The sequence below is a fragment of the Urocampus carinirostris genome, chromosome 13 (genome assembly GCF_059441175.1).
Source record: "Urocampus carinirostris isolate Australia breed hairy pipefish chromosome 13, RoL_Ucar_1.0, whole genome shotgun sequence".
NCBI classification, from domain to species: Eukaryota; Metazoa; Chordata; class Actinopteri; order Syngnathiformes; family Syngnathidae; genus Urocampus; species Urocampus carinirostris.
In genome coordinates this window covers 16,380,972-16,406,752 of record NC_142361.1, presented here as the reverse complement: position 1 = coordinate 16,406,752, position 25,781 = coordinate 16,380,972, and the positions used below count along the sequence as shown (strand labels likewise).

The 25,781-nt window shown below is 38.1% G+C and overlaps 1 protein-coding gene across 2 annotated transcripts in view; it reads right to left on the bottom strand.

Moving 5' to 3' along the window:
• Positions 1-25,781, bottom strand: part of camkmt (calmodulin-lysine N-methyltransferase) — a 185,883-nt gene that overhangs the window by 38,759 nt on the left and 121,343 nt on the right. For both annotated transcript variants that reach the window (XM_088351060.1, XM_088351059.1), the window contains exons 4-5: positions 9,411-9,471; positions 7,411-7,462 (exon numbers count right to left, since the gene is read on the bottom strand). In XM_088351060.1, the coding sequence (XP_088207186.1) occupies positions 7,411-7,462; positions 9,411-9,471 (113 nt within the window). The remainder of the gene's footprint in view (positions 1-7,410; positions 7,463-9,410; positions 9,472-25,781) is intronic.

Genomic DNA, 25,781 nt, shown 5'->3' with positions numbered 1-25,781 from the left:
CTTTATTAATTATTGAAATTGATTGCTTTTAGATACCTTGGTTTGTATGTGTCTGATGAGTGTTTTTCAACTTAATTTATTGTCTATTATGACCCCTAAAAACTTAATTTCTGATACAATGTCTATTGCAACACCATCCATTTTTACTTCTAAATCATGATTTGCCTTGCGATTATCAAAGAATATTACTTTGGTTTTATTTAAATTTAAAGATAATTTATTTATATCCATCCATAATTTTAGGTTAATTAGTTCACGATTAATACAGGTTACCAAATCAATATGGTTATCATTTGAATAGAAAATGTTAGTGTCGTCTACAAATATTACTATTTTCAATACCGTAAATTCCGGACTATAAGCCGCTACTTTTTTCCCCAAACGTTCAACCCTGCGGCTTATTCAGTGATGCGGCCAATTTATGTAATTTTTCTAACGGCCGCCAGCGGCGCTCGAGTACAAAAGGTAAGATTTAGACTGGTGGAATATATGCGCCGAGGAAGACTGCAACTCCTTCGCTTGACTAGAAATCTTTCACTAAAACTGGCCGCATGCAAAAGGCAACTTTTTTTGCAAGTCTGCCAGTAGATCCTGACAGCGTGGGGCAGCATCAAAAAATCCACCATCACCAACGGGTTCCGAAAAGCCGGTCTGCAGCGTGACGGAGAGGAGGGCACAGAATCAGGAGTGGATTAGAGTTCAAGCAAAAGTGACAGCGCGAGTCCGGCTTTGGTGGCTTCAGTTCTAAGGAGGAAGATGAGGACGGTTTACCGTGATTTTTACAAGTACGGTATGTTTTTTTTTAACAGACCCGTTTACTGTGTTGCGAGCGTGTTGCTAGCGTGTTGCTACCTGTCACAGGCACCGTTTGGGATGAATGTTATATTATTATTATTAAAGCTTTGAAAACTCTCTCGGTGTACCGTCTTTGTAAATATGTGTAACCATGTATAATATGTATTTGCAACTGTATATTTTTGTAATGTATTTATTTTAGAGACTTGTTGTTTTCCACGGGCGAATCAAAAAGAAGGGGCGAAAACAACAGGGGCTGACGGGAAGTGGAGTAAAGGTGAGACGTGTTTGTGGACGCGGCGAACATAAGTGGATATATATTTTTCCCACCTTTACCTTTGGAAATATAAACTTTTTTCCTTGGATTACTTTCAATGGGACCCGGACTCTGCAGGTCTGCATCAAACCTTAAGTACCGGTATCATTTTCCGTTCATTTTGCCGGCTGTGAACTTTGGACTGTGTACTTTAATGAAGGACATTCAGTTTCAATCGCGGGACTTAAAGTCGGGTTTGGGTTAATTTTATTTTTGTGTTACATGTTTTAATGTGGGCGCATGCGGCTTATATACAGGTGCGGCTTGTGTAAGTTCAAAATCGATTTTCCTCTTAAAATGTGGTGGGTGCGGCTTATAATCAGGTGCGCTCTATAGTCCGGAATTTACGGTAGTTTTGAAACATAAAAAATATCGTTAATATATAAATTAAATAATTTTGGGCCCAGGATAGAACCCTGTGGTACTTCACAACAGATGTCCAAGTATTGAGATGACAACTCTCCCATTTTTACATATTGCTTCCTCCCCGTCAAATAACTTTGAATCCATTGTAGTGCTACTCCCCTGATGCCATATCTTTCCATTTTTTTTAATAGTATATTATGATTAATGGTATCAAATGCTTTTTTAAAGTCAATAAATACCCCGACTGTGTATTTCTTTTTTTCTATACTAAGGGTGATTTCTTCTACTGCATCAATAATAGCCATTGTTGCTGATCTGTTTTTGCTCTAAAACCATATTGACTTTCATTAATCAATTTATGTTTATCTACAAATTTTTCTAGTCTATTATTGTAAAGTCTCTCTAATATTTTAGAGAACTGAGGAAGCAGAGATACCGGTCTATAGTTTGTAAAAATGTGCTTGTTTCCATTTTTGTATATTGGTATAACTTTTGCTAATTTCATTTGATTTGGAAATTTGGCCTGTAAATAAACGAATACAGATGTAGGTCAATGGTTTCACAATGATATTTATAATTTGCTTAACTAGTACCATATCGATGTCATAAAAATCCATAGACGTTTTGTTTTAACAGTTGTTAACCACGTCTAAGATTTCTGATTCCGTATCCCCAGATAAAAACATGGTCTTGGAGTTCATTTTTATCAGTGACTCAAATTGCTTACCACTGCACCATGGGATATTTGCGGCGAGTTCTGGACCAACATTTACAAAATAACTATTAAAATTCTCCGCAACTTGATTTAATTATAATTTTCACTGTTCTTATCAATAAAATAGTTTGGATATGCATTACTTACATTATTTCCTTTTATTATACTATTTAATATATCCCTTTAATATATACCTTTAATATTACTTTTGTTATGATGTAATAAATTGGTATAATTTCTTGCTCGCTCTTAATATTCCTGTCAATTTGTTTTTCTACGTTTTATGGTACTCACGTACATGCTGTCTGCACTATGTTTGTTTGTTCACTGCTCAAAACAGACACAGCACAAAAAAACTGAAAACTTGTGCCAACACTACCTCATACGAATATAATGGTACTAATGTCTATGTTCTTGCACATGTCGACTGCACTACGTTTACTGCTCACCTTGCACAATGTCTGACCATTTCCTTTTTTCTGCACTATGTTGTCTATGTTTGCACCAATGCATATGCTGACTATTTTTTGCACTATGATGACTTTGCACCAAATGCAATATTGCACAACCCTTACGATACCAACGGTATCACGACAACACTGTATGTAACATCCCACATGCCGACATTTCTTGTGTAAATACCATGTAAATTATAACTATAGCCTTATCCCCCTTGTTTTATAACCTTATCTTCTCTGTTCCTTTATCTTCTTGGCTCATACCTCACTGTGAATGTGTAAAACTGGAGTGTCATGCCCAATTTCGTTGTCACAATATGTTAACCCATTTTATAACAATGACAATAAAGGTATATTCTATTCTATTCTATTCTATTCTATTATATCGGGATTCGGCTTCCTCAGTTCTTAGTTTAATACATTTTCTATATAAGGTGTTTTTTTTTTTCTTACAAGCATTATATAAACCCTTAGTTATCCATGGATGATTTACAGATATAATCTTAATATTAGTTTGTCTCATTGAGGGCGGCAGTAGCTCAGGAGGTAGAGCACTCGTCTTGGGATCAAGGGATCCCAGTTCGAATCCCGGCTTGTCCGTGTTACATGTCGAAGTGTCCTTGGGTAAAACACTGAACCCCTAATACCCCCAATAAGCAGGTTAGCGTCTTACATGGCTGCAATACAAGGCCGCTATTGGGAAATGCTATATAAATGCAGATCATTTCATTTCATTTGGCAATTTTTGTTATACTTATACTGGTGAATATTTCCAAAAATATGTCAAATTCACGATCCACATCATCTGTACCATATATAGCATTCCAGTTTTGTTTAACTAAGTCATCAACCTAAAAGATATAATAAACGCAAAAAAAAATCACGACAAAGGAAACAACCCTAGTTTTTGTTTTTAGGCTGATAAATCATGTAAAATATTTTAGGGTAGGAAAATGTGACAATATTTTTACATTGCCTTCGGAAAATACTATATGCATCAACTTTTTTTCCCTCAATGATAGATGATGATTACCTTGGTGTTTATCTAATTAAAACAACTGAAGGCATTGCACAGATACCTCATTCGTAACAATTTGGTAAATGTAATTTTGTTGTTTTGTTTTTTTTTGCAAACTTTTGACAAATCTAAAATGTGATAATAGTGGAAGAAACGTGCCATTTTGAAGTCTTGGTATTGGTGACACTCTTGGCAGTCTCTTGTTTTAGCCTGGAAAAATCCATCCATCAATTATCTGCACCGCTTATCCTGAGTAGGGTCGCGGGGGGTCCTGGAGCCCATCCCATCTATCTTCAGGCAGTGGGCAGGGGACACCCTGAACTGGTTGCCAGCCAGTCGCAGGGCACACAGACAGACAACACACTCGCTCATTCACACCTAGGGAAAATTTCGACCGGCCAATTAACCTTTTTCTAATGTGGGAGGAAACCGGAATGCCCGGAGGAAACCCATGCAAAAACGGGTAGAACATGCAAACTCCACACAGGAGGTTTGATTACATGACCTCAGTACTGTGCCGCACATGCGCTAACCACTGCGCCGTCGTGCTGCCCCCTGGAAAAATGATTTTTCTAAATTCTGACACAATTTGTGCTTGGGCAGTAGCCAAAACCAGATAAAGCAATGTTTTTGACCACAATAACTAAATATAATCTTTTCATTTGAATAGCGGGGATTAAAAGTTGAATATTAATTTTACCCAATAAAATTATACTTGAAATAATACTTATATAGAAAAAATGTCTACCTGTTTAACATTTTTTACTACGTGCCAACTTTTACATTAGGAAATAATACATAAAATTGGCAAAATGATGTGCAAGATTTTTACTTTATTTATATTTTTGCAGAGGAGTTTAAAACGGTTTAATCAAACGAAATAAGTAATTAAATATAAATTCCTGTACAACCTCATGAGGAGATAATAAGAATCTAAAGAGAAAGAAAAAAAGGTAATCTGCTGCCATCTGTTTATGTGGATAAATCTTAGAGTTACTCTGCTGATCAATGGAAAAGGCAACGATATTGAACAACTCATGTATTTTTGTAAAAAAAAAAAAATAGGCACAATAGACAAGGTCTCAAGGCATACTAGTGTGCCCTAGTGTATATTGTGTTCATCATATAAAAGAGCTAAAACTAGGCCTACATGTGTTACAATAGGGCCTCTGGACTTAGCCCAGGTTGGCTTAGTCACCCTAAAAAATAATCAGACCCTAATTGGAGTTTCCGTCATGAGGTCAGTCTAGTGATGCCTCGTTTATCAGGGGCATTAGGTTCCAAAATGAACTCATTATGGGCGCAAACATTTATATTTTGACAGCTATTATACAATATATATATATATATATATATATATATATATATATATATATATATATATATATATATATATATATATATATACATTAACATTCTCTAAAATTAATTACAATCAAAGAACAAAACCTTTTACAGGCCTCATCCATCTATCCATTACCTGCACAGCTTATCCTCAGTAGGGTCGCGGGGGTGCTGGAGCCCATCCCAGCTGTCTTGCCAATTAACCTGACATGCATGTTTTCGGTATGTGAAAGGAAACCGGAGTGCCCGGAGGAAACCCACGCAGGCATGGAGAGAACATGCAAACTCCACACAGGGAGGCTGCTGTAGCTGGACTTGAACCCTGAACCTCCACACCGTGGTGCTGCGCGCTAACCACCCAGCCGTGCTGCCAGTACTGTATAATGGAAACTTTTATTAATTTGTGACCAATAACAAACGAAGAACAGAATGCACGGTGCAAATCCATAGTGAGATTGTCTACCACGTTAGAATAAGGGGTCACTGTGCATTTAGAGGCAGAGCTCTGCAATGAATTCGCTTGAATGTGAGTGTCTATGGTTGACAGCAGCCGTCAATTTCAATCATTTATGTTGATTTTTTTTACCAAAAGTTTAAAAAGAACTACAGTGTCTGCTGTCATCCTCACTCTGGCTTCTCTGTTAGCGGCACAGCCTTCCCTCTCGGATATCTATGTGTTCATCTGTGAAGTTTCTAATGTGGTATGCAAAACAGACTTACTCAACAAATTAGAAAACGGCAACTACAAATGAAAATAGAAGAAACAAAATAAGGATTAAGAAATGGATAACCTGACCCTTCCAAGAAAAAAAGAAGTCAAGATTGCCGTGTCGGTGTCGGAGTGAATGACGGATTCCATCTCAAGCCAGCAATGTCAAAACACGCCCGTATTGACTGAGCAGAGATAAAAAGCGTCTTTTTCACACGAGGCAGATCGATGAGACGGCGACGCCCGGGATGCTGACGGGCCCCTGACGTGTCGGCAAGAGTGGGAAAAAAAGGGATCTGAACCCGAAGAGATCATGTAACCAGATCTGCTTGCAGGTTTTTATAATGTCAGATACTTGTTCACAACTATTCAAATACACAATGTTTTTTGGGAGGTTAGGATAGCATTGTTAGAATAAATCATAATAAAGCATAGTTATTTCAGTAAAAATAGCTTTAAAGGGACCCTTTGTAGTATTCGACCATTAGATGTTGCCGTATTGTGTAGTGAAACCAAAAAAAGACTGTTACAAAACACAAGGGAGAACAAAAACTATGGAGACTTAAAGTGACCAAAACACTTCTTCTCAATTTTCCGGACCAGTGTTTAGCAAGGGTTTTGTTTTTTAGCAGCAAGATGGCGGACAATCATGTCAGCTTCTTCTAGGTGAGCCTCATAGTATATGAAATAAATACGAATTCCTCAACGTACAAGTTTTTTAAAAAGCCTACAATCAACCACAGTCATACGTGAATCATGTCACATGTAAATCTCCTGCACGGTTTGAATTTAATTATTTTTTTACCACTAGCTGCTTGGATAAAATACAAAAAAAAATAAAAAAAATACACAGCAAAATGTGCGACAAAATAAATGCTGAATGATGTAGAAGACAGAATAAATGAAAAATAAACAACTGAATAAATTGTGTTTACAGTGGGACCTCGCTACCTGGCGGTTCCACGTTCGCGGGTTCAGAGCTTCCTGGGTCTAAAAAATAATAATAATAAAATAAAAAATATATATATTTTTTATTTTAAGCATTTTTGAAGGGGCGTCGCTTCTTCGCAGATTTTCACTTTTCGCGGGTGGATTTGGTCCCCATTAACCGGGTCTAAAAAATAATAATTAAAAAAAAAATTAAAAATTAAATTAAAAAAAACAAATATATATATATATATATATATATATATATATATTATTTTTTTTAAGCATTTTTGAAGGGGCGTCGCTACTTTGCAGATTTTCACTTTTCGCGGGTGGATTTGGTCCCCATTAACCGGATCTAAAAAATAATAATAATAATAAAATAAAAGAATAATTAAAAAAAAAAAAAAAAACGTTTTTTTTAAGCATTTTTGAAGGGGCGTCGCTACTTAGCGGATTTTCACTTTTCGCGGGTGGTTTTGTTCCCCATTAACCGCGATAACCGAGGGATTACTGTATATCATATCTAGGTATTACGTGATTAACTACGCGTTCGTTTATTGATATGGCATATATTTGTGGGTGTTTATTTATTCATACATTTATTTCATAGAAGTCATTTATGAATACATCTACACCACAAATTAGAAGTATCAAGTTTGCTGTGTTGTATTGATCCTAGGGTAGAGGGGCAGTTCCAATCGAATTAAGAGGGAGGTCCAATTTTCCCGCAAAATGTGTGTGTGCGCTCGTTTTACTTACCATGAGTCCAGCGAGACAGGTCATCCCTCCACCTAACTCGCAAACGGCGCCCCTAAGAGGACAAAGAAGGAAAACCAGGCACTTTGTTAACAACGTGACTTTAGTGGTTTCACCCTCACCGTTTCTCTTTCTCTTTTCTTTCATCCTGCGCTTCAACCCCAGCTGCCTTCATCCCCGTTTTTTCTTTCTTTTCTGTCTCACTGACCTTCATATTGCCCGATAATCGATAGGCATCTTTCCCCTCTTTGCCCGCCCACCATCTACTCTTGAAAATGGGATATCAAAGGGTTACGTGCCACCGTCAAAGTGCAACCGTCAACGGAAATTAAATCGCGAGAGAAATGGAGTTGACGCACCAAATGCACGGCATCATCTGAAACTTGCACATTACAACAGTAAACAGTCGGCCAAAATACTTGAAATTGTACATAAGCATTAGGATTGTTCTTGTTTAGGGAGGGGATGACCCTGGGGAAAAATATTTAGCAGCGACAAATAAGTCAATAAATAAAAAATGTATGCCCATTACAATAACTTTGGCACACAGTATTTTGCACTTGTTTTAAGGGGTTTGTAGTGCCTACTAGAGGGCACCAGGTCAAAGAGTTGGTGGCCAGGGTTAGGGGGTTTCTTATGTTGTTGGTTAAAAGCACAGAAATTATGCTTAAAACAAAAAGTGGATGAAGGCAGACTTACTCAAGGAACTGTGATTTCCTGGTAAAATGATCTTTGAGTGGTTGACTGAGTACATTTAACCCTACTTCGAAAAATTAACCTGGTAATAACATAGTAACAACATAGTAGTAACGTGATAGTTTGTTAAGCATTTAAAAAAAAAAAATTAAGTACCCTTTGCACTATATAGTAACAAAAAGTAGCTCTCGGCCTAAAAAGATAGAGAACAAGAGACCTTTGGGTAAGAAGTAGCGACTCAAGGGATAATTTTCTGTATCAGTGTTGAAAAAAATGGATTAGAAAACCCCGGAAATGTACACCCTTTATCGAATACTTATACTCAATACTTAAAATAAAAACGATAAATACACACAAAAATATTATTTCAAAGAAATGTTCTTTTTTTTTTGACAGATTTTTTAAAAATACAATTTGGACTTAATTATAACTTTGACATTTAGCAGAGTAATAAACACTTCTTGGTGAGCTTCCTCATTACTTAATGTTAACGATGAATACATTAATTTAATGTTTATAATGAAAATAATTACTTCTGTTTTGCTAGAGAAGACAGTTTGAACATACCTTGTCCTTGTGCATGTATTTATATACAACTTTACAACAAATGTTGGTGCTTATTTATTTTGGGAAAGGAGATTTTGGGATGAAAATATATTTTTATCTGAAAAAGACACAATATTTGACCTCTAGATGTCGCTATATTGTGTGGTGTAGCTGAAAATGAGTGCAACAAAGCACAAGTAAAAATAAAAAGTACAGAGAATAGAAGTGGCCATTTTACTACTTTTTGAGGTCTTTGGTTACCCGTAGCAGCAAGACAAGGGCCATTCATGTCAGCTCCATTTGAGTGAGGCTCATGTCATGTAAAACAAGTACAAGTTTCTTGGCCTACCACTTTTTAAAAAAATGCATGTCTATATGATATTTCGTCTGTTTCTTCTTATTAATTAAATCAATGTTTTTTAAATCAATTAAAAAAAAAAGTTGTTTACACAATTAATGTGCGCTAAATGATACAGGCCGTTCTTTTAAAGTTAATGATGAATACATTAGTTTAATGCTAATGATGAAAATAATTACTTTTAAAATCTATTTTAATCTCTAGAGACGACAGTTTGAACAAATTTGTTCAACCTAACAAAAATTTGGAAAATCAGCCACATTTTGATGCCTATTTGTTTTGGGAGGGGACATGTTGGAATGACAATATATTTGTCTTTGGTTTCAATAGATAGCAGAAAATATAAATGATTATGTAGTCTGCCAATAAACGGACTGTTCCACTTTCTTGACGTTGAACTTACGTGAACATGTGTCGGTTCTGCAGGCAGTAGTGAGCCAAGGCCTCCTCAGACGGCCAAACACCTGAGCAGATGGAAAAAAACGAGGACAATTTTAGCCACCAAGCTTGTTACAACTTTTTTAAAGGAGCTGTATATAATTCGGAACTTTTTTTACTTGCTGCCTCCATCTCCAGGCGTATGTCATCATTGCAACTTCAATTGGGTTGTTCATGATGCACGTGCAAGTACATGCATTTCTTAAAGCACTTGAATATCTCAGCTTTTCTCATCTTTCTTTGGGTTTGAAGCAGGTTCAGCATTTTCATGCTACACAAACAATCCCATTAGGACTGCAACTTACGGTTATTTAAATAATCGATGAATCCTTTATTGACTCTGTTGATTATCCAATAATTTATAATACAAAACAATATTCGTCAAAAAACTTAACCCAAAAAAACCCATAAACAAATCTATGCTATACACCTGTAGATATGTAAGAAACCTTTTAATAAAGTGCAAAAAAGAGACAACATCGGAGGAGAATGCAAGTACTTCATCTGATCAAGAGGTCCTGTGCATCAAAATACAGTCTCAAACCGCCCTCTGCCGGACCAAAGTGCTACTACAAGTTTATCGGCAGATGAAGAGGATTTTGAAAAACCAAATTTTATCTTGAGTTTCCCTCTGCCGGATGTTAGTACTACAAGTATGTCCCCTCAACAGCCCAACTACACTATGTCACAACAAAATTCAAGGAACTCTTATTTGCATTGAATGAACATGGTGAGTGAGGCAAAATCGGGCAACACAATGGATTAATAAACAATTGTTGCCAACGCAATTTTATTGATTTTATCGATTTGTTGTTGTAGCCCTACAACACCTAGAAAAATAACCTGAGCAGATAAAAATGATTTCACTCTCCTGCATTCAGCCACCTCATCCCTTTCCACCCACCTACCTACCTAATGTGTCCCGGCCCAAACAGCTTTGCTAAAATTGAGATAAAATCAGTTAGGCTCAGTGGAAAACTCAGTTAGGCATGGTAACACATATCTAATAGAGAAAATAGTTAATGTTAAACTTTTTTAAGGACACCGCAAACGACGCACCCCAATCTTCAAGCTGTGCAATCAGAAATCCCTGATTAGACGCACTGTTTGTTTCTGCGCCTGCTTCTCCGGTGGATTCCGCCTTGCCTTGTCATTCAAGTATTTTTTTTCTTCTTCTCTGTCCGTCTGTCGGTTCTTAAATCCTTATGACACACTCCCAATCTCATTGAGTGTGTGTCTTTGTGTGTGTTTGTGAGACAGGAGGTCCACTGGGTGATAATCACAGCATGCAGGCCTATCTGGCTTATCACCTGCCGTCAGCCCTTCTCCTTCTGCTGCGCATGTAACACACACTTGGATGCTCAGGCCTACATGTCATTTGCTCGTACAAACACAAACATGCAAAAACGCACACGAATCCGCACACCTTGGCAGTCGAAGAAGCAAACATTCGTTGGAATAAAACTTCGGCTTGCCGGCTTTGAAGACAACGTTGCGGCTTAGGTGCCGAACGTTTGTGTGCGTGTCTTTGAGAAGAAGTTGTGCAGGATGAGAAAATTGTGGAGGTGGGGGCTGGGGGGTTGCTTGCAAAAGTGAGAGAATGAAGACGAGAGCAAAAAAGCAGCGAGGGAGAGAGCATCAGGCGGAGAAAGAGCCGGTCAATATAATAAGCGGCTTACAAACGCTCCCTCTTCAAGTCGTGGGGCCAACATCACTTGTGCACGTTAGCGTGCACGGGCACCGTCCTCACACTCTTGCACTCTTGGCAAGATTAGCTCGAGGAAGCAGAAACGTCTATTGATAAAATGTCCAAATATGCCTTTTTGTTATGAGGAGGACAAAAATAACATATAGGCACCACCAGCCAAAGCAAATTCAAGCCTTTAGTAAAAAATACTGGTAAAAAGTATTACGTCACGTAATATTACTTCAAGGTACTGTACAGGATTTGGAACCTTTTTACTCTCTGACGCCATGTTCTAGTTTGAGTCATCATTGCAGCCTCTGTCAAGGTTCTTGTAAGGTGCATTTCTTAGACACGCTCAAATAAACTATTCTTTCTTAATCTTTTTTGGCATTCGGGTTGGCTTTTTGACTGTACTTGAAACAGAGCTTTTCTTACATTCACCATTTTTATGCTACTCTAACAGAAAAGCGCAACCACAGGCATAAAATCACACCCCAGCCACTCCCTCCCACTAATGTGTTGTGAGTCTCGAACAGCTGATAAAAGTCAAATTAAAAAAATCCAGACATCACAATGGGTGATTTTTTTAACAATTTACAGACGCTGCTCTACTTATGAACGAGATAAAGTTCCGGACAATCGTTCTTAAGTTGAATTTGTTTGCAAGTTGCTTCAGTGCTGTACCTAGTATGGGATGTATGTTTTAGGTTTATATAAGTAACCTGTATTGTTTTGTACTAATAAATAAATATTTCATAAATAAATATGCTCTATAAAGATGAATAAAGTTAAGTTAACTTACTTTTGGAAGATAAGTTTCAAGAGGTCCTCCTCCGTAATAAAAAGTTGCCGAAAAAGTGTTCCGAACATTTTCTCAACCGCATCAAGCTTTCTTATTCCACTTTAATTAAAAAAAAAAACAGCTCGCCTCTGCTTTGCACTTAACACCAACCATATTAAATGAATGCACGAGATATTAAACAATAAAATTGTCAAAGTTCTTAGCGGATTTCTTCTTCGGGGTGGATGCTGGGTGACATCTCAGAGCGCAACACACTGGTAGCGGCGGAAAGAAGCACTAAAGTAATGTCCTGTACTCGGAAAAAGATGCACCAAATACAAAATCGAACTTACAGCAATGCCCGGATATTTTTCAACATCCTGAAAAAAATGTTCGTGTCTACCGTTTTTCGTGAGTTAATGGTCGTCAGTAGTGGAGCATCTGTACCTGTGTGATACAGTTGGAAATAAGTATTTAAACACATGTGTATCATCTAGAATTCTGACCCTGAAAGACTTGTTAGTCCACCCATTAGAAGTACACCGCACTCTATGTATCATCCTGAATCAGATGCACCTGTTTGAGGTTGTTAGCTACATACAGACACCTGTCCACCCCATACAATCAGTAAGACCTAAACTTGTAACATGGCAAAGATCAAGGTGCTGTCCAAAAACACCAGAGACAAAATTGTACACCTCTACAAGGCTGCAAAGGGCTACGGAGCAATTGCCAAACAGCTTGGTGAAAAAAGGTCCACTGTTGGAGCAATCATTAGATAATGGAAGAAGTTAAACATGACGGTCAATCTCAATCGGAGTGGAGCCCCATGTAAGACATCACCAGATTCTAAGAAAAGTGAGGAATCAGCATGGAACTACACAACAAGAGTTGGTCAATGACATGAAAAGAGCTGGAACCACCGTTTCCAAGGTTACTGTAGGTTATACACTAAGACGTCATGAAATCATGCACGGAACCAAAGGTTCCACTGTTTCAATTTGATATATATATATATATATGTATATATACGGAGAAGTCATTGGAGAAACTTTTGTGCTCAGATGAGACCAAAATAGAACGTTTTGGTCATAATTCTACAAAGCGTATTTGGAAGAAAAATGAAGAGTACAATCCGAAGAACATCATCCCTACAGTTAACCATGGGGGTGGTAGCATAATGCTTTGGGGGTGTTTTTCTGCACATGGGACAGAGCGAGTGCACTGCATTAAAGAGAGGATGACTGGGGGCCGTGTATTGCTAGATTTTGGGGAACAAACTCCTTCCCTCAGTCGGAGCATTGAATACGAGTCGTGGTTGGGTCTTTCAACACGACAACGACCCAAAGCACACAGCCAGGAAAAACAAAGAGTGGCGCCGTAAGACGCATATCAAGGTTCAAGCATGGCCCAGCCAGTGTCCAGACCTGAACCCAATCAATAATCTTTGGAGGGAGCTCAAACTCCGTATTTCTCAGCGAAAACCCAGAAATGTGACTGATCTAGAAAAGATCTATGTGGAGGAGTGGGTCAAGAGCCCTCCTGCAGTGTGTGCAAACCTGGTGAAAGACTACAGGAAACGTTTGACCTCTGTAATATCAAACAAAGGCTGCTATATCATATATTAACATCCATTTTCCTAGGTTTTTAAATACTTATTTGCAGCTATATCACACAAATAAATAGTTAAAAAATCATGCGTTGTGATTTCTGGATTTTTCTTTTTAGCTTAGCTCTCTCACAGTGGACATGCACCTACAATGAAAATTTCAGACCCCTCCATGATTTCTAAGTGAGGGAAATTGCAACGTAGCAGGGTGTTCAAATACTTATTTTCTGCACTGTATAATTTTTCATCCTTTAGTTCAAGTTTAACAGCGTTTGACACCGTTACTTTGGTGCATTACCACCCCATGTTATATTCTTTTATATATTTTTTTTTCAATTGAGGAGTTTTGTCAAATTTTTTAAAACATTGACAATAAATGCAAAGTAATAGATCAGGTGCTTTTTTAAACACAAAATGCACTGCTCAATTTTGTAGTGTTTGTGCAGTCAGGTTTCTTTTTATTTCTGTAGTTTAATTGTAGTTCTATTTTTGAAGTATTTCCATAGTAGTATTTTTAAAATAGCCTAGTATTTCTGTAGTATTAATGTAGTGTTTGTATTATTATAGTATTTCTGTTGTAATACTTCTGAAGTCGTATTTTCAGTGTTTCTGTATTAGTATTTTTGTATTAAAGTATTACTTTAGTGGTATTTTGTAGTATTTCTGTAGAAGTATAGTATTTCAAGTATTTCCATTTTATCATTATGTAGTATTTCTGGAGTATTTTTTAAAAATACTTCCATAGTCGTATTTTGTAGTATTTCTGCAATATTAATTGTAGTATTTCCACAGTACTCTTTTGTACTATCTTTGTAATATTACTGTTGTGATATTTCTGTAGTAGTATTTTTGTCTTATAATATTACTGTAGTAGTATTTCCATAGTGCTTTTTCTTTTCAACATGAAAGCAAAATACTACAGTGGGACCTCGCTTATCGACGTTAATGGGGACCAAAACCACCCGCGATAAGTGAAAATCCGCGAAGTAGCGGTGCACCTTAAAAAAAAAAAAAAATAATAATTTTATTATTATTTTTTTTAGACCCGGTTAATGGGGACCAAAACCACCCGCGAAAAGTGAAAATCTGCGAAGTAGCGACGCCCCTTCAAAAATGCTTAAAAAAAAGAAAATAAATAAATGTATTATTATTATTATTATTTTTTTTTTAATTATTATTATTTTTTAGACCTGCGAAGCTCTGAACCCGCGAACATGGAAGCATGAAGTAGTTATGCCCCTTCAAAAATGCTTTGAAAAAAATAAAAATAATAAATAAATAAAATAAATTATTTTATTTTATTATTATTTTTTTTAGGCCCGCGAAGCTCTGAATCCGCGAACGTCGAAGCGCGAAGTAGCGAGGTCCCACTGTTTATGATGTTTCCGTTTTCAGGAACTACATTTGATATTTAGTTTTGTAGTATATTGCAGAAAATGATTATTTTTGCAATATAGAAAGTTATTTTGGTTTTCTTTCAAAATGTTTTGCGCGTCCCCTGGTTAATGACCGTAAAATAATAATACAAAATTTTTAAAAATTATTATTATTTTTTAAGCATTTTTGAAGGGGCGTCGCTACTTCGCGGATTTTCACAGGTGGTTTTGGTCCCCATTAAAAAAATAAATAATAATAATAATGAAATGTAAAAATATATATATATATATATATATATATATATATATATATATATATATTTTTTTTTATTTTTTTTTTTGGAAAGCATTTTTGAAGGGGCGTCACTACTTCGCGGATTTTCACTTTTCGCGGGTGGTTTTGGTCCCCATTAACCGCGATAACCGAGGGATTACTGTATTTTTTAATATTGTAGAGACAACTTCATGTTTTTTTATGAGACCCTCAGAGCAAAAAAATGGAAACATCTAGTAGGGATAAATAAGTGAATGAATTAATAAACAAATGAATAAATGAATGACCTTTTTTGCCATTATACACAAATTACAAAATTGGAAGGCTTCACCTTTTACTGCAGGTAAATTAGATTAAAAAGGTAAACATTTGTGAAGTATATAACAATAAAAAATGTTTTTAATAATACATAATAAATATGTGCATAGTTGCATGTGTATGATACAGAAAATGCAATCATTTTCAAAACAGGATCTACATAAAAATAATCCTCCAGAGAGCAAAAAGTTGAAATATTGCCTTTGGGACAGAAAGAGGCATCAAACAATCAAGGTCAGTGTTTCTCTGTATAATTTGTAAATCAGCTCGACCTGCATGGAACCACTTGACACCGGTTCATCTTTTCCATGTAAGCTTTTGTCGGGTTTGCCAACCGGCAGTCTACAAAGTGACGTTGACCTCTGAACCCAGCATTGATGGCTCCGCCCCGCCCCTTTCCTCCCAATCGCGGTGCCTCACCATGACACCCGGTGAATATCCGATGCTCCACGCAGAGGTGGCTAAAAAACATTGTGTGATCTCGCCAAAACGCTAAGCGCGAATTTTGCTTCTATACCAAAGTGTGCGTGCCACAAAGCGCCGTTAAGTCGCAAAGCTTTGTAAAGCATATGTCAATCGGATGCTTAATCCCACACTCCAATAACATTAATAGCTCGGGGTGTGAAGGGAAACGTGCACGTGAGATGGTGTGTGCGCGCACGCGCCCACCTCCCAGGTAGCACCGCTCCGCAGGAAATGAAAGGATCAGGAGTCGAGAGCAGATTACTCTTTGCTGCGGATAATGAAATTATTTCTCACCTTCAATTACCAGATGAGGAAAGTGTGCTCGTGCCAGCGGATGTTTGTGTGTCTGTTCAATGGAGTAAGTCAGCGGTGGCAGTGAAAAGCATTTGCGGATTAATGAGGTTGCATGCAGGGTATGAAAAGGAAGAAAAAAAGGAAAGTAAAAAGTTTGAATTAACAGAAGGAACAATAGTGGCAACAAAGAGTCACGGTGAGTTCAATTTGTTAACTTGTGAAAAGGAAACGGCTTTCCTTCCTCACTGTGTTCGTCTGACATTGGATAAAACAAACGCTGGAGTTGAGCATTTCGGTTGAGGTTTTTTTTATCAAACGATTAACCAGAATATTCAAGGGCATGTGAGTACAGAACAGGGCAGTATGGTTTCACAAATGCACAGGTGAAATGGCTGACGATCACTTTGATACCAAGAGGGTCGCTATGACAAAAACCCAACTTTAGAAGTAGTGAAAAAAATCCACACTTTACACCAGCCCTCTTTATAGACTGGCAAGTATTGATAAAACTCAAGAATGTAGGGACTGAATAACAATGATTGGATACATAAAGAAGTCAAGTGAATATAGATAGATAGATAGATAGATAGATAGATAGATAGATAGATAGATAGATAGATAGATAGATAGATAGATAGATAGATAGATAGATAGATAGATAGATAGATAGATAGATAGATAGATAGATAGATAGATAGATAGATAGATAGATAGATAGATAGATAGATAGATAGATACTTTATTCATCCCCAAAGGGAAATTCACATTTCCAGCAGCATCCCTGAGCTGAGAACAATACAATAATAAAGCAAAAAGAATACAATATACAAATACCCAGTGTGACGTGCAAATGCCCACTGTAGCGTGTTATATAGAATAAATAGTGCTACACAGAATACATATTGCAAAAAGATTTGGTAATATGCAATGTAGGTGGTGTGGTTTACTGTGGGCTTTTACTCTACCGGGTAGAGTTAAAGAGCCTTATGGCATGAGGAAGAAAAGATCTCTTCAGTCTGTCCGTAGTACAAGACAGTGACAGCAGTCTGTCGCTGAAACTGCTCTTCTGTCTGGAGATAATGCTGTGTAGTGGATGCGATGGATTGTCCATGATTGACCGCAGCTTTTCCAGTGCCCGTCTCTCAGCTACTGTTGTTAGGCTGTCCAGCTCTTTGCCCACAACAGAGCTCGTTTTCCTAGCCAGTTTATTGAGACGAGAGGCATCCTTCTTCTTGACGCTGCCTCCCCAACACGCTGTCGCATAGAAGAGGGCGCTTGCCACAACTGTCTCATAGAATATTTTCAGGAGCTTTTTGCAGATTTTGAAGGAGGCCAGCCTTCTGAGGAAGTAAAGTCGGCTTTGCCCTTTCCTACATAGAGCTTCTGTGTTGGCAGTCCAGTCCAGTTTGTTGTCCAGCTGCACACCCAGGTATTTGTAGGTCTGGACAAATTCTACACATTCTCCTTTGATGGTTATTATATCAAGAAGTAAACAATTACACTAACATAGAAGAAGAATTAATATGTGCATTAATTGTGACTAAACAAGTGAAGAAGATACAATTGAACTAAATAATAACTAGGTTACTAACAGGGTTGGGTAGGGTTACTTTAACTGGACTACTTTCAATTACTTTTGGATTACTCCAATACCAAATATGCTAATAAAAGACAAAAGAAACTAAATATGAATACAATTACTAAATTTTGTGGAGGCTTGGGGGGTAACGGAATACATGATGTTGGCAAGCTGTTTGGATTTATTTTCATCTTGTTTCTGTCGCATTTTATGTTAGTTTTGCCGGAGATCAAAGAGATCAAAGCCAGGGGAGAAAGCTTAACCACGTGTTGTGAGCCATAATTTTATTCATATTTAGTTTATTTTGTCTTTTATTAGCATATTTGGTATTGGAGTAATCCAAAAGTAATCCAGTTAAAGTAACCCTGCCCAACCCTGGTTACTAATGAAGAGCTCAAACAATAAAATCATGACTATACAGTATGCCACAAAAGTAAGTACACTCCTCAGATTTCATCATAATGTTGAATTGACAAAACACTGAAGAAACATCGCTTTGACACAATGAAAGGTAGTCTGTGTAAAGCTCATATAGCAGTGTAAAATCATTTTTCTCCTCAAAAAAACTCAAAATATAGCCTAGATGTCACGGACCAGAAACACACAGGACCCAATAGCGCTTGTTTACTCAGTTTTATTAATAAAGAGGGATAGTAGGGCTTGCTTCCATGATCCGATAGTTGACGGACAAGGGTAGCATGTGGTTGGAGACGCGGAAGTGGCACTTCCGAGTCGAGCAAGGATGGTCGTAAATTTGCAGGAATACTATTCGTTAGCCGGGACGGGAGAGCAAGGGCGGTATCGAGTTCGGAAACAAGGTCAGCAACAGGTGTCAGGCAGGTAGCGGGGCAAAACAGGTCAGATGTCGGGATGGCAGAACAGGGCAGAATCAGGTTCGGAAACAGATTGGCAACGGGTGTCAGGCAGAGAAAAACAGGGCAGGAAAAATGTCTGAAAGGGAGAGCTTGCCGAGCTGGGAGCATCGGTTCGCAACGATCTGACAGGGTTCTCTTAAAGCTTTCTGCTTTCAGGGCTGTTGGCGCCAATTAGGCAGTCACAGGTGCCTTGAATCTGCAATTATGACACTAGTAGCTAAACCCCTGGTAACAAAAGTGAGTAAACCTTTAAGTCAAAGTTCCAGAAGTTCAATGTGTTGTGTGGCCACTATAATACAATATAATATAATGTAGTATCACTTTAATCATCCTGTCCATGGATTTCAACAGAGCCTCACAAATTGTGGCCCCTTTGGAAAAGACGTGGTCATTTTAGAAGTTTTTTGGGGTCATTGTCAGCTTGGAACATTGCCCTGTTACCCATTTTCTGGAGGGAGAGGATCATTCTCTGATCCAGTCTATCTCTTTACATCCTTGAGTTTGTGTTTCCCCTAATAAAATGCAACTCCCCAATTCCAGTTGCACTCATGCAGCCCCAAACCATGGCATTCCCAACACCATGCTCGACTTTAAGCACAATACAAACATGTTTGTACTCTTCACCAGAAGACCAGATTATGAGTATAAAACAAAAAAACAATGCTGCCCAGTCTGGAGGACATTGCCAGCATTGCCACCAACATTATAAAGGACTCTTCTTGCTGCGTCCATCGCGTCTTTGACGCGTTGCCCTCTAATAAGTGCTACTGATCTAATAATGCAACTCCCCAATTCCAGTTGCACTCATGCAGCCCCAAACCATGGCATTCCCAACACCATGCTCGACTTTAAGCACAATACAAACACGTTTGTACTCTTCACCAGAAGACCAGATTATGAGTATAAAACAAAAAAACAATGCTGCCCAGTCTGGAGGACATTGCCAGCATTGCCACCAACATTATAAAGGACTCTTCTTGCTGCGTCCATCGCGTCTTTGACGCGTTGCCCTCTAATAAGTGCTACTGATCCCTTGCAATTAGGACTAACAGGCTCTTGTGTCTCTCTCTCTCTCTCTCTCTGTGCCCTGTGACTGGCTGGCAACCAGTTCAGTGTCTCCCCTGCCCACTTAAGCCAGTGTCTAAGCACTGTTTGGTGGGTGGGATGGTGGATTCCGTCAACCAGTAAGGTCATAGGGCATCATATCCTGTGGTGTGTCTTGGACATGGTGGCGAGCCTCCTTCACCAGGCCAACAAAGTCTAACACTGCATTGTAAATATTCCAGCCTATTTATCCTGTTATCCTTTTTTTCTCTTTCAAGGGGCTGCCTGGAATTATGAAATTTTCTAGAGGCCGAGGCCTTCTCCTCACTTAAGTCATCGTTGTGTCGCATGCAAGTACATGCATTTCTTAGACCCCCTTGAATAAACTCTTCTTTTTCTTCATTTTTGGTTATTGGACTGTATTCAAAACTGTACTTTTCTTACTTTCACCATATTCAAGCTACACTGACAGAAAACTGCGAGGACGAGCATGAAATCACTCTCCACCTCTCCTCCCACTTTTCTGATTCCTAATATGTCATGAGTCCCGAACAACTCTGATAAAAGTAAGATAAAAGCAGGCGAACTTAGTAGATTTTTTTCATAAAGGCTCTTTGCACTCAGTTGGGCATCGTTAGCACATAATTAATAGAGAAAATATTCTACTTTGACATTTTTAAGGAGACCACAAACCACGCAACCCACTTTTACAGTCTTTATTACATGTTCACCATATTTTCTGACACCCTGTGACCCAAAACTGTAACAAATCCATGCCAGTTTGAAACAGTTTTCTGTTTTACAATACAGAAATTAATATTTTTGACTGTTCACTCATGAAAAATGCCCGAGGGGATACTCATAAGTCAGAGTATCTGACCATGAATGGACTCTTTGACCAACAACGGCAAAGTCTGTGATCTGAAGCCCTGGCGGGTTCACGGCCCGTTGACCCTCCGCTCACCCCGGGATCTAGGCAGGACTTCCATCTCGGCCCTCGGCTAATCCCTATCTCACTGGCCGTATCCAATCACCGGCATCCCCCCTTGTTGTCTTGTGCCAATGTGCCAGAGGTAACCCGGTAACCCAGACGTCGTCTCAGTACAGAGAATTAGCCACTAAGCGAAGGGGATCCGCCGACACTTTAGAGGACTAGCGCCGGAAATAACTCGCCGGCTAAGCCACCTGAAGTAGACACCGCTCAAATACGGCCTAGGACACACCCACAACAACACAAATCCTAGGTTGGTTTTCCACGGTGTTCTTATTTATACATGTATTTCAAATTCATTGACATCCAAATGAATGCAAAGGTTGAAAATCCTCATTAAATATGAAATAAAAATTAAGTCATTGACAAGATATTTGCAATTTTCATGGTCATGACTCAGTTACTGATATCCGAAATGTTACGATAGCCCAGGGGTGGCATGCGGCTCTTGGCCAATAAGAATGCGGCTCTTTGCCTCATCATATTTTCTATATACTGTGGCTCTTTGCCTTGTTTCATCTTTAGTTGTTTTAGTGAATTGAAGGTGAACACTTTCCTTGAAATCAACACAAGAACAATATTTGTATTAAAAGGAGGGGAGTGTGTTATGGGAAATAATGTTTTTAATTGTGTGTGTTTGTGTGTGTCTGTCTGTCATGGCAGGTCAGTGCGTGGTGTGGCTCTTTGACTCTAACAGTTAAAAATTTCGGCTCTTTGTGTCAAACTTGTTCCCCACCCCTGCGATAGCCATTCCTTATTTTTTTAATTAAAACTAAAATGTTTATTAAATTAGATCACATTTTATTAAAACATGCCGAGAGATGGTCATCAGTCGAAAATTGGTTTAAAAAAAGTCCTTATGAAATATTAGCATGAAGTAATTAAGGTAATAAATGACTGAAAAACATGAAACTAACTAAATTGAATTACAAAATGTAATTAATGGCTGTGCTGATTGTGAGTGCTTTTTGATTGTCTGTTGATGAAACTAAGAAATTAAATTCTAATAAAATGTTTCTGAAAAATAGTTAAAAGAAGTTACAAACAAATTTAATGAGTTGAGAAAATAATCTTTTGGTATGTGATGTTAAAGAGACACTGTGTAATGTTTGCACACTCGATGTCGGTGTATTGTGTAGTGCAACCAAAAACCAGTGCTAAAAGGACAAGGGAGACTACGGAAACTCAAAGTTACCAAAAGGTAGCATCTTATTTTTTGCCCATTTTTTTGCTCATTTCTTTTGTGTGTACCCGTAGCAGCAAGATTGCGGACAATAATGTAAGCTCCCTTTAGTTGAGACTTAGGCTATGAAAAATAAATCATAATAAATCGACATATGAGTATTTTAAAAAATGCACATTTATATAATAGCTCATGTATTTTGCTTATGATTAAAATTTAGAAAAATTGAATTAAGGCGCTAAACAATACAAAATTTCCCTATAATGGGCGGGAAATCAGATTTTAAAGGGACAGTGTGTATTATTTGACCACTAGATTTTGCTGAATTGTGTGGGGCAAATGTAAACAAGTGCTGAAAAGCACACGATAGAATACAAACTACAGAGTGTGTTTTTTCCTTCACATTTTTTTTCACAGCCTTTTTGAGGTTTTTGGGCACCCGTAGCAGCAAAATTGCAGACGATTGTGTCACCTCCCAATAAGTGACGCTCATGTTATGTAAAATGAATCATTTTATCTACAAATATTTAAAGAAAATGTGTGATTATATAAGAATTCATGTATTTTTGCTTGTATTTTGTTTTTTTAAATCAATATACTGTATTTTCCGGACTATAAAGTGCACCTCAAAAACAAAATTTAGCCCCAGATAAGAAAGTGCGCCTCATAATCCGGTGTAACTTATAGACTGTAAATACAGTAAATAAATTTTAAAAATGCATAACATTACAATTAAATGCTTCTACGTAGATGTGATATCGTATTTCCTAATATTTATGTTCTCTGTTTTTTCTTTTATGTTTTTTTTTATGTTGTAATTTTAATATTATTGTATGTGCCTTATAGTCAGGTGCGCCTTTTTACATATACCAAATACAAATTAAAAAAATATTTGTATTCCTTTACACTTACAGGAAAAAAGACGTAATCAAATTACAAGTATAATTTGTAAAAAAAAAAAATAAGGATTACTTTGCAGGATTACAGTTTTATTTAAAAGCATATTTATGTTGCGCAGTTCAGGGGACAATATTAAAGACAGTTGGTTTTGACTCTTTATTTTTATTCATTCTCATTAGCTTATTTTACATTTACCAGGTCCGTTGACTCCTTTCTCTCTCTGCAGTCTAATTCAATCCACACACCTGCACCGGCGCCCTCACTCTTAGGACCGCCACACTTGCCCCAGGTGCCTGACTAAAAAACATGACGAAATGACCAAAAACTTCCCAAAACGAACAGAAAAGAGCTGTGTAATTAAAGTGTAACTAACCAGAGACGAGACAAAATTAACTAACAAGTTTGTATATACAGTAGAAATTAGATAACATGAAATTAAATGATTAATGCAATTAAATGCCTAGGGGTGTGTGCCCTCTTTTACAGCATCCTTGCAAGCATCCGTTTATTCACTTTATGCACTCGTCACACGAGTCTCAAATTTACATATACATAATGAGCTGATGGACGAATTGTGTTTATCACAATGTCAATCGCTGACACTGGAGAGACAGGGAGGGATAACGAGAAGTCCCAGAGTTTGGGGGAAATCTAGAAAGTGAACCGTTCATGTGTTTAAAATAATATTGGGTTCCTACTGTGCTCTCAATATGAACTAAAACAAAACATATCGTAACAACCACGTGAAAGAGAAAGTTTTCTTTTTGCTATACTACGTGGTGAAAATGTGTACACATTTTTGTGCTCCTGTATTCCTCTAGTTTCCTCAAGGTTAAATTGTTTATTTATCTTTTGTTATTGTGTTTATATTAAGTGTATATAGTCTTTTATTAGCATACAGTAGAACTCGCTTAATCCGGATTCAAATGGACCGGGGAAATTATCAAGATTATGCGAGTATCCGGACTAGCCAATGTCCGGCATTCTCATACAGGGGGTGTGAGAACCTCAAATGATTATAACTCATCTGGTTTTGATTGAACATGAATTCACGTGTTTATATTCACACAGATAAAATGAGAATCATAGCGCGTAAGAACAGGAGTCCGATGTGGAATAATAAACGTCGGAGCAAACGGGAGCTTAATTGACATAGCTCTTCAAAACAGGGCACAACAACAATAGCACCTTGCTATCTCTCTAACCGGAAGAAAGGACGGCGCAACTTCCTAACCTGTCCCACTGGAACTCTCTATCCAACAACAGTGTTCTGTGGGTGAATTATGCAAACCCACAACAGAATATTAATAAAACCTAAATACCGCGTTTTGCAGAATACCCGACAATGTTTGAGCCGCATTATCTTTCTTCTTCGTGCCAGTGTGATTGTTACAGTATTGTATGATCTTTAATTTTTCTTCTTATGTCCGGTCCTCTCGGCTCCTCTCCTCCACTGACGCGACAAGATGTGACACTCAACGTAGTCTCCGTCCGCGTCGTTTTGCACGAATAGATCACAACTTGAATCGAACACAATGAGATAGAAACAGTCAGTGATAACCAGGAAAGATGCCCCACAAAGACGAACAGAGAAATTTGTTTGTCGATGGACAAAAGGATGGCATACAATCCGACATCAGAAGGTCGCGTCCTTAAGCCTCCCGAAAGAAGACGTCAAAGACGGCATGTGGACATGGAATAGGACTCCGGAATAGACATGGCCAAATGCATAGGAATGGATCGAAATGATGAGGATTTTGATCCGGAATAGCCGAAGATCAGGATTATAAAATCTGGAATATGCATAGATTTTTCGTAAAAAAATACATTAGAACTTTTCATCCGGAATTTGGGATAAACTGAATCCGGAAGAGCCGAGTTCTACATTATTTCCTATTGGAGAAATCCAAAACTAATTGATAGTATTCATGTTGCATTACCTTAGTATTTGAATATTCAGATTATGTTCCTGATTACATTTTTCAACAGGTATCTAATAGCTGTATTAGATAACATTTTTAAACATGGCCTTAAATATAAAATAAATAGCTCACAGATCAATATTTTAAGGGTGCGCCTTATAATCAGGTGTAAAAAAGTAAAAACAAGATGAATGTTTTTTGTTTAGTTGTTTTACACAAGGCGATTGGACGGAAAAATAGTAGAAAAGTGGACGTGGCATGTCAAGTGGTGTCAACACAAGGTTAAGTGTGACGTTATGTTGCTTTGTGTCGTTTTATGTTATGGTAGCAGCACGCTAGCGGCTTCCTTTGGTGTGTGTGACGGGGCCGCGCCACTCGCCGGCGCTCATCCGTCTTCACATTAAGCGAGGCCTCAGATAATTCCTAAGCCTCCTCCACGGCCGATCCGATAAGGGATAAGGCGCTCGGCTGGCCATGATCAACTGACAATCTGTCCTCTCGCACGGCCACTTTACTTGCCTGGCCCCGGATTACCCGCCGGGCTGCCTCTTCCGACGGGGGTGTAGGGCTCCTGTTCTTCACGAGACCGTTTCGTGTTACTGTGTGACCGATTGCAAGTAGAAAAACAACAAAAAACAAGTGCAGCTTCATCAGTCAAGTCATGTTTATTTGTACAGACGGTCGCCTACTTTCAACCATTCGAGTTGTGAAAAATGGTAGATAGGGTCATTTTTTTCAGGATACCGAAAAATGCATGGACATTGCTGTTAGTTCGATTTTATATTGTGTGCATTTTTTCCGGGTACAGGACATTACTGTAGTGCTTCATTCCACCGCTACCAGCGTGTGGCACTGTGAGGTCACACAGCATCCACCCCGAGGAAGAAATTCACTAAGAACTTTGACATTTTTATTGTTTAACATCTTGAGTTGTCTGTCCCTGTGTGCCCTGCGATTGGCTGGCAACCAGTTCAGGGTGTCCCCTGCCCACTGCCCGGAGATGGCTGGGATGGGCTCCAGCCCCCCCGCGACCCTAAT